General features: G+C 35.8%; 1 protein-coding gene across 2 annotated transcripts in view; it reads right to left on the bottom strand.

Moving 5' to 3' along the window:
• Nucleotides 1–15,246, bottom strand: part of magu (SPARC related modular calcium binding-like protein magu) — a 58,648-nt gene that overhangs the window by 10,294 nt on the left and 33,108 nt on the right. Inside the window, exon 7 of one of the 2 annotated variants that reach the window (XM_071590349.1) lies at nt 3,221–3,319. The exons of the other annotated variant lie outside the window; for it this stretch is intronic. Coding sequence (XP_071446450.1) covers nt 3,221–3,319 — 99 coding nt within the window. The remainder of the gene's footprint in view (nt 1–3,220; nt 3,320–15,246) is intronic. 2 annotated transcript variants of the gene reach the window in all.

The following is a 15,246-nucleotide window of genomic DNA, read 5'->3' on the forward strand; positions in this document are numbered from 1 at the left end:
ATCTTATCATTTTGACATTTAGGTAAGAGAAAGCTCTGCTCTTAGGGATAGCTATTACCAACTGTGTTTAGAATATTATCCCTGGGGTAATATCACCAAGCAAAGCCCAGAAAATAGATATGAGTAATTTGAATTACTTCAGGGTAAAAGAGGGTGATAAAAACAGTAAAATTTTAAAGAATTTATATCACAGGCAAAGTCAGTATGAATAGTTGCCAATACTCATACCATTAACAAAAGGGAGTAATTATATAGGTGTTATACTTTAATATTATTAAACACTGTGATCTTAACTATCATTTGAAAATAATAGACTCAATGAAATAAAGTAAAACATGCATATTTGTATCCCAGCCTTGACAAGCAACTCAAAATATTTAAATAGATGAAGCGTGTGAATAAATAAATATACATATATTCACACACTTATGAGAATACTATGTATACATATTCACAATAAATAAATAAATATAGATGAATAAATCATAGCTTTCATAAAATAAGCGTGCAGCACCAAACACGCATGACATGTAAAAAAATATAGAAAACCCTCTGTTTAAGAAATAGCTCAAATAAGAGATTTATATATATATTATTAAAAAAACATCAATCAATTTCTTAGCTGTAATTTTATCATAATCAAATAATAAAATTCATTTTGAAGGCATGCATTACTTTTTTTGCATATGGCTAGACTCAATGTCTTAATTTGGGAGGTAGCTTATGTTTCTCAAGAGAAATAGAAATGGAAAGATACTGATTTTTTAAATAAGGAAAATTATCCATTTGATAATCCAGCTACTTGAAATTAAGATAGAACTTGATCTTCCAAAATGAAATGCAAAACTACATCCATTGATTCCTGACTGATTATTAGAGGTGCAAGTAAATTTGGATGCAGATAAATATCTCCTCACTCTTAAATCCATCTTGGAAAACAGTATTCCTTCTCACAACAATGAATGATCTCCACAGAAGTTTTAAAATATTTCAGGAATAATATATTTCACATCGTATGTGAAGAATTAATTTTGCCAAAGGTGAAAGGATTAGTTTTCTTAATGCATCATTAAAAATTACTAATACCATTGAGGAAAATTGAAAAAAAATTATTTTAAAATAAAAAAAAACTCAAAATAGATGCTTTAATAAAGGTTTTCCATCCAGCGGAGAGAATTAAGTCGAGGTCGGTAAATATTGAAGGTATGTCCTCTATTTCCTATAAATACATTTAATCACACTCTTCATATTCAGTGGTTTTTAAAATTTTACTGGGAAAATTAGTGACAAAATAATAAATGTCGATGTTCAAGTAAAGACCATTCAATAATAGAGAAGTCTGCACCAATGATAAAAATCTGCAAATGTTTAAGAACCTAGATGAGAATTAATTGATTTTAGAGTGCATTCATCTCATTTACAAATTGATATGATAACTTTTTCATATACACCCTCAATTTTTTAATTAGTTAATTCTGGAGCTTCTACATATTGAAAAAAGCCCTTGTAGCCATTGTTACTGAATACACTTAAATGCAAATAGAATAAAGCCTCAAACCATTAGCTTTGAACTGTTTCCAAATCATCAATTGCTGTGAATTTGAATGATGCGCCAGAAATTATGTTTCCCAGTCTTCATCATATTTAGCAATGTGCTTCTGTCAAAGGCTCAGCTGCTTGGGCAGATTGAATATTTTAGTAAGAATGAAAATTCATCTATCTGCACATTGTAGAGTCATTATGACTACTGGAAAGCACTAATACATGGCTCCTATTTCACTGCTGAGACCATGAATAGACTCAATCAGTTTGACCATAAATAGATTTTCTCCTGGAGTTGAATTAGCTGAGAATCTATAATGGTAACTACCCCAATAAAGTTCAGATATTAAAAAGACAGCTAGACAAGAACAAGAATCATTTCTTTTGTATTCGATGGTTTCTGGCTCAACTTTTTGGAAGATCATGTTCATCAAATGAAGAACGCATTTGCTCTTCATTTAACGACCATTTCTTTACATTAATATTTATATCTAACTTATTTTTTCATTTATGTAAACATAGAATCACCATTTTGAGTATCATTACTCTCTCATTACATTTATTCACATCAGACAGCTTCCAAATGATAATACATGGTCTTGCTGGGATTGGGCTGTTTGATAAGCTGTCAGTCTCATTCACTTCCATTGAAATACTTTTTGAGTGCTCATAGTTATCCTTAAACACTTAAATGTATTCTGTTATTCCATCCAACTTTTCATTCCTAGAGGAAAAATTGGTCCTACCATGAAAATCCCAGCCACAAGTTAATTATTCACTGGTATTTTTGCCCTATGACGTGTTTTCTGAGCTCAGAGATTAATCTTGATAAGGAAAAGATTCAAATCTTGGTGAGCAGGAATGACGTGAACCAGAGAGATGAAAAGGAAAAGCATAGGAAAAGAAAGAAAGGCAAAGGAATGAGTAATAGATGTGTAACACAGGATAGAAGAGGAATAACAGGAAAATTCACTCTGTGGTGGGATTGGAGCATATGACAATTCTCAACTCTAATGAAATTCTTAGTGTTTGAGAATTAGATGTATATCATTCTATGAGTACTTCAAAAAATGATAATTAGAATGCAAGGTTTAAAGTTTTCTTACCATCTCATGTTGGTAATCTAACTGCTAGTACAAATTTTCATGAGTGTATCTGTTTTAAATAAATTCTGCCTAAAATTGGATTAAATAAAATGATTAAACAATGTTTTATACGACTTTTCAGGAATTTGATAACCTCATTCTTCGATGAACTTACTGAGCTATCAGTATGAGGGAATAAATGAAATGTATGTCAGAAAATTGGCATGCTGTCAAACTACTAACAAAAAATTGGCTTACTCTAGAGGCACACACCTATCTAGCAATTGCATCTACGTTAATATTTGGAAGTATTACCACTCATTAAATCAATTTTTACTTACACCGTTCAAGCAAAATCTCTATAAAAGAATGCATGACTTTTCACATCAAAATCTGGCGAGTCAAGGCTCGGGAGTGAAATTACTGAGTCCAGATTAGCTGGAGTCAAATTACCGGTTGCCGAAACAAAGGACTTTCCTCCCCTTTTAATTCCTCACCCCCCAATCCCTCCTCCTCCTCCTCACCCCACCTCTCCTCTTGTGGGTGCATGCGATTTTGTTTTCACAGGGCGTCAAAGGCGTGGATCCACTCACCTCCTCCTCCTCCACCTCCTCCTCTTTTCCCTCCACGACCTCCGCGCCTCCCCTGCGGCTCCTTGTCCCATAGTTCGCCCGGTTCGTGGCCCCCCTCATCTGAACGGTTCAAGGACAGACACGCACGCGCACACACAAGCACACACACACAGATATACACACGTCAGAGTTTCTTCGGATTTTATTGTCGTCAGGGGTGCCTCATTCCACAAAACGGGGAGCGTCTTCCGACGCTCGCGGTGGAGAGGGGCCTATTGATTGGTGCTCAAATCGGAGGGAGACCCTGAGCAAACTGGATCAACGTGCTTCCGGTGACTTTGCTCTATTATTTTTTTGTTCTAATTTTACCCCTTAAATCTTCAGTTGAAAAAACATTTCCAAAATAACTCAGCGTTTCTGATGAGATGTTTTTAGCATTAAAATGAAAAATAAGATGACGAATGTCTGGCCGCTGATATATCTATAGTCCCTATCGCAAAATGGTACGGTTGAGTATCTTTAATATTAATCTAGATCAACATTTTCAAATGTTAAACTAAAATTAATTACTGCTGTTTCACGTAATTCAAATGGCTTCTTGTCTTGCTATATAAAAATTACGAAAATATAGTCAATGAAAATAATAACGCATAGTCAAATACATTAACAGGTACTTTATTCCTAGTATCAAAGACGAGTAGCTCCAAATCCATTAGCTCCCTAGCCTAGCTATAAAACAAGAAGCACAATAAGATAATATGATTATGGAAAGGATATCTTATTGCTGTATCTCTTTTGATAATTCAATAATTGGCAGAGCATAGTTTATGAAAGGAAATTAAATTATTCATCAGCAGTCTAGGCAAAAAAAGTAACGAAGTATAAACGAAAAATTACAGCTAAATTTGGTAGTCAAGTGAATAATGGGACTGAACGGCGCCTTGAGGTTAGCTATAATAAACCTTTTTCTGGAATAAAATACGGAGAACATTTACTGATTCGCGCCTCATCATAGCAGGTAGCAAAGCATTTTTGCCTAAACTTGAGTAATTTCCGTTTGAAATCCAGAAAATGGCTTTACTTACAGGCAATAAAATGGAAACTCAAAATACAAAAAAAAGACATCACATTCTCCCCAGTTGTTCCAGTTTGCTCTTCGAGCTCGTGCTTCCGACTAATTCACGGAAAATGTTTCCTATAGTATGGCAATCATCGCACTCAAAAATTTTGGAAAATTGGGAGAAAATTCTGCAATTTTCTCCTTTTAATAGAAAGGCCAAGGGGATAGTTACAATCAGGGGTGAAGTCATATCTCCTCACAGTATATTATTATTTAAATGATTGACTAATTTTATTTACAGCATATTGCCCACAATTGGTCGGTTTTGGGAATGGTAGAAACAATTATTTGGATATTTTTCGCTTGGTATATTCATCTGAAAATTTTTTACCATCTCAAAATCTGATCTGGTCACGCCATTGGGCACACGTGGCCAGCCATTAAGTGTTGTACATTTTTCTTAAAACGTGATAGGCACATCGGTCACAATCAAAGAGTTCTTTCAGATTAAGGAGACTGCAGAACCATTACGACAACTGTGAGTGTCGGAATCGATACATCATGTTCATTCAAATCAACATTTATGCTGTTCTATCGTATAGACCCGAGGACCACTACCTCACGAACTCCGTCAGTATCCCACGTCTCAAATGTCCTGGGATATCTCACATTGCAAATGCTATGCGATCTCTAGTAATAGTAGAGCTCAAATGTAATGCGAGCGAGTCATATTTTACAGACATTCAGGCATTACGCAGGTCGTTTCACAATGTATATGAATACAACATAGTGTTCCATTCATGAAAATATCCAACTATTCGTACTAAGAAATGGATACGAGCTCAGACCGCGTGCGTCATTGGGTCCACTATCCTTGCTATAATCCAACATACACGATGTTAAAGAACAGAAGCTAACCACTACGAGGATATTTACTCATTTATGATGTAACTGAGATAATTAACGCGATCACAGTTTGTCCTCTCACTTATCTGCTGACGTACGACTTTGGCATATGTATAAGGCTCCTCTCACCAGCTCTTTTCGGGCGCCGAAAATTATCTTGCCTGGTCGTACTTTGGAGAATGGTCATTGCTCCCTTGGCAGGAGTTTAGTTAGAAGGCCAAGGCTCACAAAAGAATGAAGCGAAAGGAAAAAGGTAGCGAAACAAAAGGGACATAAAAAAGCCGCCGTTAATCGCAGTTTTCTCCCATTTCGTTATCACCTAAGCGATGTTCCTCACAGTGTAAATCGCATTCTACGATCCACTGATATAAAATTGACCCCTCCCACCAAGAGGGGGCCGTCCTCAAATAAGGTAAGGACATTTTTGACTTTTTTACTCAACAACGCAATACGAGAAGGCCTTACCATTTCCTCAGCAGATAAATCGGAAAGAACAGATGATAGCAAACATCCCTGTGTTACTCCCCTCCCTACCCTGTTCATTTTGACTACATTCGCTATCCGCACGTGCAGCTGAGGATATGAAAAAGAAGGCCTAAAAATCCGGCGGATTTAAGTTCAATATTTAGCGAGTGCCAAAGATTGCTCATGATTTGAATTCAAGAATTTCAATGAGGACATGTTCTCACATTATTTGTCAGGTATATGTTTTACAGAAGCGCAAATGTAGCGACACGTCGGGGCACCGGGAGAAAATTGGCATTAAAACGGTATATACCTCGTGCATGGCGCGAGGTAAACAATCATGTCAATAAAGAAATTAACAGCTTGAGAAGACGTCGGTCAGTGAAATAAGGAACATTAGCAAATTCGTCAAACATGTTTCAATTAGGAACTGAAGGCAGAAAATTAGCAGCTTGAATATTTAGCAACTTAATAAAATTAGCCTAGAATTATAACCGACCAAGGATTCGATTTTTGTCGGAAAAAAAACTGTTAACACGAAATAAATATAAATATAAATATATATATATATATATATATATATATATATATATATATATATATATAAATTTTTGCGAAAAAATAAATTATTATCATTAAAGTAAAGCATAAACTTTAAGGAAACCCCATCTTTCAATATAAAAATATTGCTACAAGAAGGAATCATCAGATTAAGCAGAATGCAAAATACTTGATTTTTCTGTCATACATTCTGCTATTGTTCACGGCATCAAAACTCACCGGGAGGTCAAGTTTGAGTGGATGTCATTATGTTTGACATAATTAAATATCAGGTAACAGTGAAGTGGTGACCATCCTTTAATTGAACAAAGCAATCTATACATACACAACTTTCATACTACGTATATTTATGATGCCTCAGATTTTACAAAATGTTACATTTATCAGATGTAAGAGGAAACGAGTTCGTTTTGCCAATAGATGTCGACCTATTGATGTGCTCAGTTATATTTTTAACCTGAGATATTTAAAATAATTTTATTTTTTGGGAAAAGCTAACTATTGTGCAAAGTGTGCAGTGATGTTTGAATATTACGACGGTCACATCATTAATAAAAAAATATACGGATGCTCAAACTTATCAAACAAAATAAAGTAAAGGAATTCATCGATGGATATAAAAAATATTGGAATTCGATTCCCTTTCTCTTTTCCTTCAAATTTAAACCGTGCGTCTCAGAAAATGTATTGCTGTGAGCAGAGAAATTGCGGGAGAAAACCGAATAATTTAACATAGAAAACTAGGAATTGCTTTCTCCTAAGCGTACTTCCGTTCCGAAAAAATGCATAGTTGTCATGTTTCGATATTTTTGATTCCCTCAAAAAAAACATTCCTAAATGTGTTTCAGTGATGACTCATAATAATATTATAACTCATTGGCATAAAAAGAGAACACTTTTCCACAGGAAGAGCTTTTCATGAATCCTATGGTTTTTAAAACTACAATGTCCGTCACTGTAAAATAAAAAAAATCTCACACAAAAAAAGTCATTTCGAATTTTAATTTCACATATTTTTCTGGTTCTTAATGCCTTGAGATTTCAATTAGTTCTTAAATATTTCTATTCTATAGACTTGTTTAGTTTCGTTCGACATTTTATTCCTCCTTTCAATCGGTTTTCTTAAAACCTCGCGGTGTTGAAATGATTTTTGCATCTCGCTCCAAATCGCTTCGACTCTATTGCTTTTGAAAAAAAATATTCATTCAGGATTTTGCGAGAGTTCACGTCACTTTCTTCCGAAAGAACGCCTTACGAGAAATGGTTAAAGGCATTTCCTTACTTGTCAGAAGAGGGAGAGACGCAATTATATTTGTCCTGGGCCATATTTGAAGTGAAGGAAGTAAAAGGAATTTTAATTTTTTAAAATTCAACCTAGAATACGGAAAGGAAACTAAAATGCCGCATTAACCTTTAATTCTTGACCAGCTACGTGACTCGGCTTTACGTGTGACGAAGGTTTCGTTTGCTCACGTAAACTGTACGTTCCCAAACAAAAAAGAGTGGCTTCTAAAGGAAACTACGTTACCCCAGGAATTATAGGGTAATGTAGCTCTCCACCAGCATTAAGTTACGTAGAAGCTCTGTGGCGTAGTCTAGAGGTTTAAAAGTAGCGCATTCTCATTCCGATTTTTCTGTCGAACTCCAGTGGGTACAAACGAGCACCTTACCGTACTGATTTGTATATTAATAATACTCTTGTCTAGTTGTTAACAATATTCATATAACAGAAAAATTGATAGGATTAGAGAATAAGCGATAAAGTGGAATCCACACTGGTCTTGGCTCGCAGTATGCAATACTGTTTGCTAACTAACTGGTGAATGACCGTCATGCATCAATACGTATGTTTGTTACAACTTATTTGCCGCCTTGAATGTTGCTCTCAGGAGAGAAGTTCTTTCTGTAAAAGCTATATAAAAGCTATATACTTTCTGAAATTTAAAGCTCATCTTCGTGGAAGTCCAGTGTGAAAATGTAGGCGAAAATGTATATTATTTTTTAATTTTGACAAGCATGTGGGTCTGCTGTGAGTATAGAGAATATTTCAATTGCGGATGTATTTTTACCAGGAAGTATTTCCATTTAATTACATCTGGACAATTACAAGCGTTTTTTGGTTTTACATTGCATAGAATATATGTATTTTAGTGATGGTACTCCAATGACAAGAATGTGAATTTCCATGCGGTATTCATACCGCATTCATATGCGGTATACATACCGTATTCTTATACAAACGTGTTTATGAATATTGTTCTTGGCCAATATGTAATATATCTATAAAAACAATATAAAATGTAGGAAAATCATTTATTACAATTTCTATTCATGACCTTAAGATTATTAATAAGCATTATCTAATTCGTTTTTCGTAATCAATACATAGTTTTGCTTTGTTTCTCGCCGGAAGACTGTGTAATCCCAAATACTGTATAACTCTCTAAAAATAGCCAAATAAATAAAAATACTCTGAGTCAAACAAAAGTAAATGCACAGCCATTAATTCAATAACTTTCACGGCCAAAATCACACATAGTCGCGCATATTTTGCTCCGTGCATATAAAAACCATAAACTCAGTAATCAACCCGAAGGTCGGTTTAGTAGGTGACGGTAGAGTTCAGCCAGTAGTAAGCCCGACGGCGTGTGAAATTCACACATCAGGGTAGGGGGGCCAGTTCCTTTCCCTGTGCCGGTTATGGTTTCCCAGGAAGATCTGGTAACCGAAAAATCACTTTAGCTTGGGTGGAGCTGCAGGTGCCCAGAGTGCCTTGCCCGGGAATCGAACCCGGGACCCTCCGATCAGCAGTCCAACGCTCTACCCACTGGAGAGGTAGAAATATAATAGCATTAATTTTAAGGCGGAATATCATGATTAACAACTTTTGAATATGTAAAAATTTGCTTTACTACGTTAACGCCCTCTCGCGAAGAGCTTTTTCTATTATTTCATGTGTTTTCATGTTCTTCACCGAAAATTGTACTTGATTGAAATTGAAATCATTCAGGGATACCTTTTTTAAACAAAGCAAAATTGGCGTTGTGTTTCCTTACAAATATATTCATAAATGTACATGGTAAGCAATGCGGGTGAAGAATTGAAAATTCATCGATACAACTCTCATTTGAACGCCGCTCGATTTACAATTTATGAAACAAGAATTCACGCAACTTTTAAAATCCAAAATGATCGTTTTCCCTTTTTGCTTCGAAACGATGGAGCGGTATCATTCCTTTCCGGTGTATCTAAAACTGCTCATCAATTACATCGATTTTTCGAATGAGCAAATAAGAACAAATCCTGGAACATTCATCCCCTGAGATGAGCAACCCTAATGTGTTCGAGTGTGAAGGGGACGCGGGACTCCCGAAGGAGCCGAAAAAAAGCAATGCGTCTGGAATATTCTCACGCATTCCACTCGAAGTGCATTTCGGGAGTGCGATAAGTGCCCTCAGTCGCGTGACTCCCAGGCGGAGATCCCAGCCGCCTTCGGGGAGCGATGGGCGGCCCCGTGTTCGCGTGCTGACGGGAGACGCCCCTTTAACGACGGCAAGAGCATCCATCCCATCCTCCCACTTGGTGCATCGAAGCGAAGTTTCACAGAGGCGCAGTGGAATGGAGAAGGGTTGAACGAAATTACACCACAATGAGAGCAGGAAGAAGGGGTTGTCGGAAAAACTCTTGGATAATGCTCATTCGAGACTTCAGAAGTCATGTGGTAACCACACAAAACATTCGAGAGGCGTTGGTGCTTTTGGGGAACACGTTTACCCGGCGTATGTTCTCAATAACTCACGTTCCTAATGTTTGAAGTCACGCCCAATGTCATATAGGGAATCCTTTTTCCTCACACTGTATTCGGTAACGTAAAAATATGGTCCGAAAATGGTGATTGACAAAGATATCCGTGATTTCTAAAAAGGACAATGTCATTTTCCATGAAATTTGAGCAGCAAAACGTTTTCTCTACGATACTGAATTTATCAATTTCGTAATTTCGATTGGCTTTCTCTCTTAAGTAGCTTCGTCTGTCACTGTGAGAGTCGCAAAAATATCATCATATTTTATTCAGGAAGATATATTTAACAAATTATTCCTTCTAACCGCTGACAGAGAAATATATTTATGTATTAAAACTTTATCAAATTTTTCATTGCATCTGTATAAATTAATCAATTAATTTTTAAGACGCTTAAGCAAATGAAATTTTTCCAGAAAAGTTGCTAAATTCGACTGCATCCGACCTAATCAACACTTTTAAATATTAAATCTTATGTAAGAAATTGAAATGAGATATTTGATTTCAGCTTGTCCTATTATTTATGACAAAAAGTCACCGATTAAGAGATATGGGCATTTATTTAAAAAAAACTCCTGGGCAACAACTTAATCAGCAAACAAATTTGCCAACGCAGTTTGTATATAATAACTTCATAGAGATAGCGATGATCATTTTTGTTATATTTTGATTACTTTCGCTTTGTGATATCCTACTGGTGCGGTGGTGATTAATATGATTCACTCCCCTTTACGTTAACTTTTGAAGGCATTGAAGTTGTAGTCACATATTCACTTATCGTGAAAGTAACAATTAGTTTACGTTGCGGTAAGCGATATTTTCTATTAACACACGCCAGGTATAAATAAGGTTCCCAGTTTTAATAACATTAACAGCGCCATCAAGCTTAAAACGACCTATTATTTAAACATTATAACGATATTAGTTTTGCATTTAGCAAATTATATTGATCACACACTACTAGTTTAATATGTTTTAAATCCTAATGATTCCCACTATGTTCTACATAAGTATGGCGAATAATATTTTTTATCGGATGAAATATTTCTCATTTCATTAATTCCTCCATAAGATCACATGCAAAAGATGTTGATTTCAATTACAAACTATTAAAAAAAGAGGACGCGAAGGAAAGTTTTTGAAATACCAAATAATAGGAAATAGTTTCGGCTACCTACATACCAGGTTCAGTGAAATTGACATATGCTTCTGACAACAGCCGAATCTTCTTAGCTATTCCTTGAGCAAATATGAAATATTGATGGGAATATTTGAAATGTATTGAGATTAATGATTTAGATCCTCTTTCAACAACTCTCCGTTTATTCATTTTCAGTCATTATTAGTGAATGCAGTCAACCACATTAATCGAACCTTCCTTTAATGGGTGTTTTCTTATATACTTCACTATTTAATCAAAGCTTAGTCTTAATTTTCTTTTGTGGGATACAAACGATGATAAGATGAGGTAATGATCGGAGTTCAAGCCTTAACGTTTTTTGGTGAAAGAGGATATAGGCTTAAAAACGTGAAGAAAGGAATACTATTAATGACGGCAGGAGACCTGAAAGACATCGGCCCACCAAAAATCCATATAGTTTTCATCAATCTCATAAAAAATCTAGTTTCGGCGAGGAAATTTTCAAAATTAATTGACGTTGTTTGCATCAAATGTATTAATGCGAACGAAGTCACTGTAGTATTTTCCTAATCAATTAACGTCGAAAAATATTTCCTTCGATTTCATTACCGAGACTCAAGAAGTTTCAGCACCACATGATAACATGATAATTTCGGGCCGTTTTAAGCTTATACGGCTTTTAAAATGGGCGAAAATGATATTTTTTTCAATTCGGTTAAAAATCGCCGCAGTGTACAAGAGAATATTTGGCGAGATTATTCTTGGGAATACACATCATCACATCCCAATATCAACTCGGTAATTTAAGGAGAAATGACGTCAACAGCAACACAATATCACTTGAGGCCAAATCAACGTCAATTACGTATATTTCGGAGGGCGACGGCTGATTAAGCAGCTGGAATGTTTTGCAAATTTGCCAGTTGAGCTACAGTCCAGTAGTGGAAGGAAAAATAGGCCAAATAAAACAATAATAAAGTTGGTATTTTAATTAATTAGTAATTATTAGTGTTTAATTTTTGTATGATAAGCTTAATTGTAAAAATTAACTATTAAAACTGGGCCAACTTCAAGAGGAATTCATGATGGGGATCATAAATAAAATTCCTACTATCTTCTGATTTCGCTTCAGGGTAACTATTTTCGAAGCGGCCTGTGTAGACAATGTCCCTCCGAAAATCGTGATCCAGCTTTGGTGTTTTTCTACCATTTCACTTCTCAGATATAAATTGAATTCTCGGAAATGTTCAACCATACAATAAAAGTGCTGCAGTGCAAGTTCAATCGAAATTTTAAGCTTCATATTTATTTTATCATTCATGCAAACAAACTTGTCAGAAAATATCGTGAATACGATTTCTTCTCGCGTTCCAAGACGCTGCGAAATGGGGAAAAACGTTGGATGGTTATTCTCCCTGGAGGACAACAAAGAACATGAAGCGCTTTCGTGTAAGTGAATGCTGCATTGTTTTATAAAACCACGTTCGAAGCAAAAGAGGAATGCATGCCACGTAATCATCTCCAAACGATTTTCAAGATAACTGTTCATAACTACTCTGAAGCGATTGTCTTCTGGAATGCTAAAAATAATTAGGATTCTTTATCCCATTACGTATTTCAATGGATGGCAAAACGGGGATTAAGTGAGAAAAAAGTCGTCTTTATTCCATTGAAAGGACAGCTTTGAAGCGAGGAGAAGAAATACATCTCCAAATGCCTATTCCGGGAATCAGGAACAAATCTAAAAAAATACTGAAATTCAAGGATCCCTGTCCTCTCCACAATAATGGAAATTCGTGGAGAAAGAAGCTAAACTAAGATTTAAAGCGGATTTCTGCCTTTGAATACTCGTCGCTACATCTTTTTAGCATCAATGAGGATACGTATTTGAATAATCAGCTCAAATATCACTTTAAATGAGTCTATTTATTTAACCTAAAACCGCACCCACAAACATTGATACTTATCATTCTCAATTTGGATGGTATTGTTTGACTCTGCATTTAGATGTCTTGTGGATGAAAACGAAACTTAAGTCTAAATAGAACAAAACCCTTTCAGAAAATTGTACGCATGCATTCGTCAAATTTACTTTATCTCAAGGATATTATTATTTTCTCAAAGAATATTTCCTCACAAACTATGTCTTCTCCGAACAGAATAATGATTTTTTGTGATATTTTGGACCCAAGGAACTGCTACAGCTATTTTTAGGAGTCATGCGCCTTCTGATACTTTCCTAATTTATCGCTAATTCAATGAAAATACAAACGAATTTTCCTCTGCAAGTAATAATTAAAATTTGGAATATAAACATCCACCCTTGAGTGTGCACCATTCTTCGTCTTCAGGTTTTAATCATTCTTGAATTTATAGAAAACATGATTTCTTGCTGATTTGAAATATGAACCATGAATGCTGCTTCACAATAAGATAATGGAACCCTTAAAACATAGCTCTTGAAATATCGAACCCGAATTAATTTCGACCACGATGCTCCATCCAGGTCTAAGGAGGCAGGCACATTCTACCCGTGATGGGCATCCGGAACTCGATTTCTCACGTGTTGCTTAATTTTTAAAATGTTCTCCAAGTCTAGTTTATATAATAAAATTTACAAGCCACTTGGGGTTCAAAAATGAAATTTATGTATAACACGAAGACTAGCTTTTGATACTTGCGCAATTTAATGAAACGAAAGAAGAAAGGAAAATATCTGACTATATGTCTAATCTATTCATGTTTACAACAAGGCATTTAATGTTATTTTGTTCCTTTAATCCTGGAATTAGCACTGCTAATCGATAATGTTTAGGTTTATGTAATAAGCATACATTTTTATTTTGTGTGATAGCCTAGAATATCACGTATATAATGATAATTCGTAGCCTAATAGAGGTGAATTTTACCCTACCAACCATAATGCATCCTATGGACTACCTCTTTGCTCGCCCTGTTTAACATCCTTCTTCGGTTGGTCGTACGCAACATTCTACCAGTCTTCACCCCTTCCAAAGAGACCATTCCCTACCTTCTTCTTCTCCTCTGACATAATACCTCTGTATTCTCCTGGTCCCACTACTTCTCAATATCTCCTCCTCTCATTTGATCCGCCTTCGAATTTTGCTCAGTAACTTAACTCTCTTCTCACCACATTTTTTAACTTCGTTGTGCCTTCCTCCATGTGCAACGTATTTTTTCCATTCTTCCTCACACCCACATTTCAAATCTCTCATCCTTTGCCAAAATGACCATATTTCGGATCCATACCGGATTTATAGCATATATGCCAATATATATATTTTTAAAATCTAATTAGCGTCTTTGTTTAGCCTGTAATTGTAACCTAAAGTTTTAGGTTGTGGATAGAAAAGACCATTGCTAGTTCTACACCCATGAGCCATTCCAGAAAGACCATTGCAGCTCCGTCCAAAAAGGAAAAACCTGACACTCCGCACATTAAGCTGTTCTTGGACTCCGAATACTTTCTATCTCCCTCCGTTCTGTTCAACCTGACTATCCTATCTCTCTTGCCTAACTATCTCTCCTCTATCACAGTCTTTAAAATTCTATTACTTCTTTACCAAACTCATTTCTTCTTCTGATTTTCCTACTACTTTGACCCTCTTTTTTCATCATAATTCATGGGATAAATAACTGAGGTGGTTTCCCGTTGTCCTCCTCAATAACGTTTTAAATGGTCGTACCACTGGGGTTAGACACCTTTGCTTCACTGAGGAACAGACGCTGCGCGGACTGCCTTTCGTCTGGTTCCTAACCTTCGACCTACCTGGCATGGGTGACCCTACCCGGAGAAAATATCATTGCTCCGGTCGGCAAAGCTCTAGCGTTCATCAGAACGCACAAACCCTTCCAATACGTTCAAGCTGGTCCCGTTACCTTTGGCAGTACTGGAGCAGCAGTACCTGGTACAGGCTACCTTTCATACATTCTCTTCTTATCGCAATGATTATTTCACCAATGGAATTATTCTCCTACCGTATGTCCATAGTCCATACCCAACTTTCAAAATATAGCAGTTGAAAGCTTCCACGCACTGTATTTTTCTACGACCAAAGTACAAGTACAGTTAATTATTAAAAAAAAAACAA

Source organism: Hetaerina americana, unplaced genomic scaffold (assembly GCF_022747635.1).
Source record: "Hetaerina americana unplaced genomic scaffold, ioHetAmer1.1.p SCAF_4, whole genome shotgun sequence".
In the NCBI taxonomy this organism is placed as follows: Eukaryota; Metazoa; Arthropoda; class Insecta; order Odonata; family Calopterygidae; genus Hetaerina; species Hetaerina americana.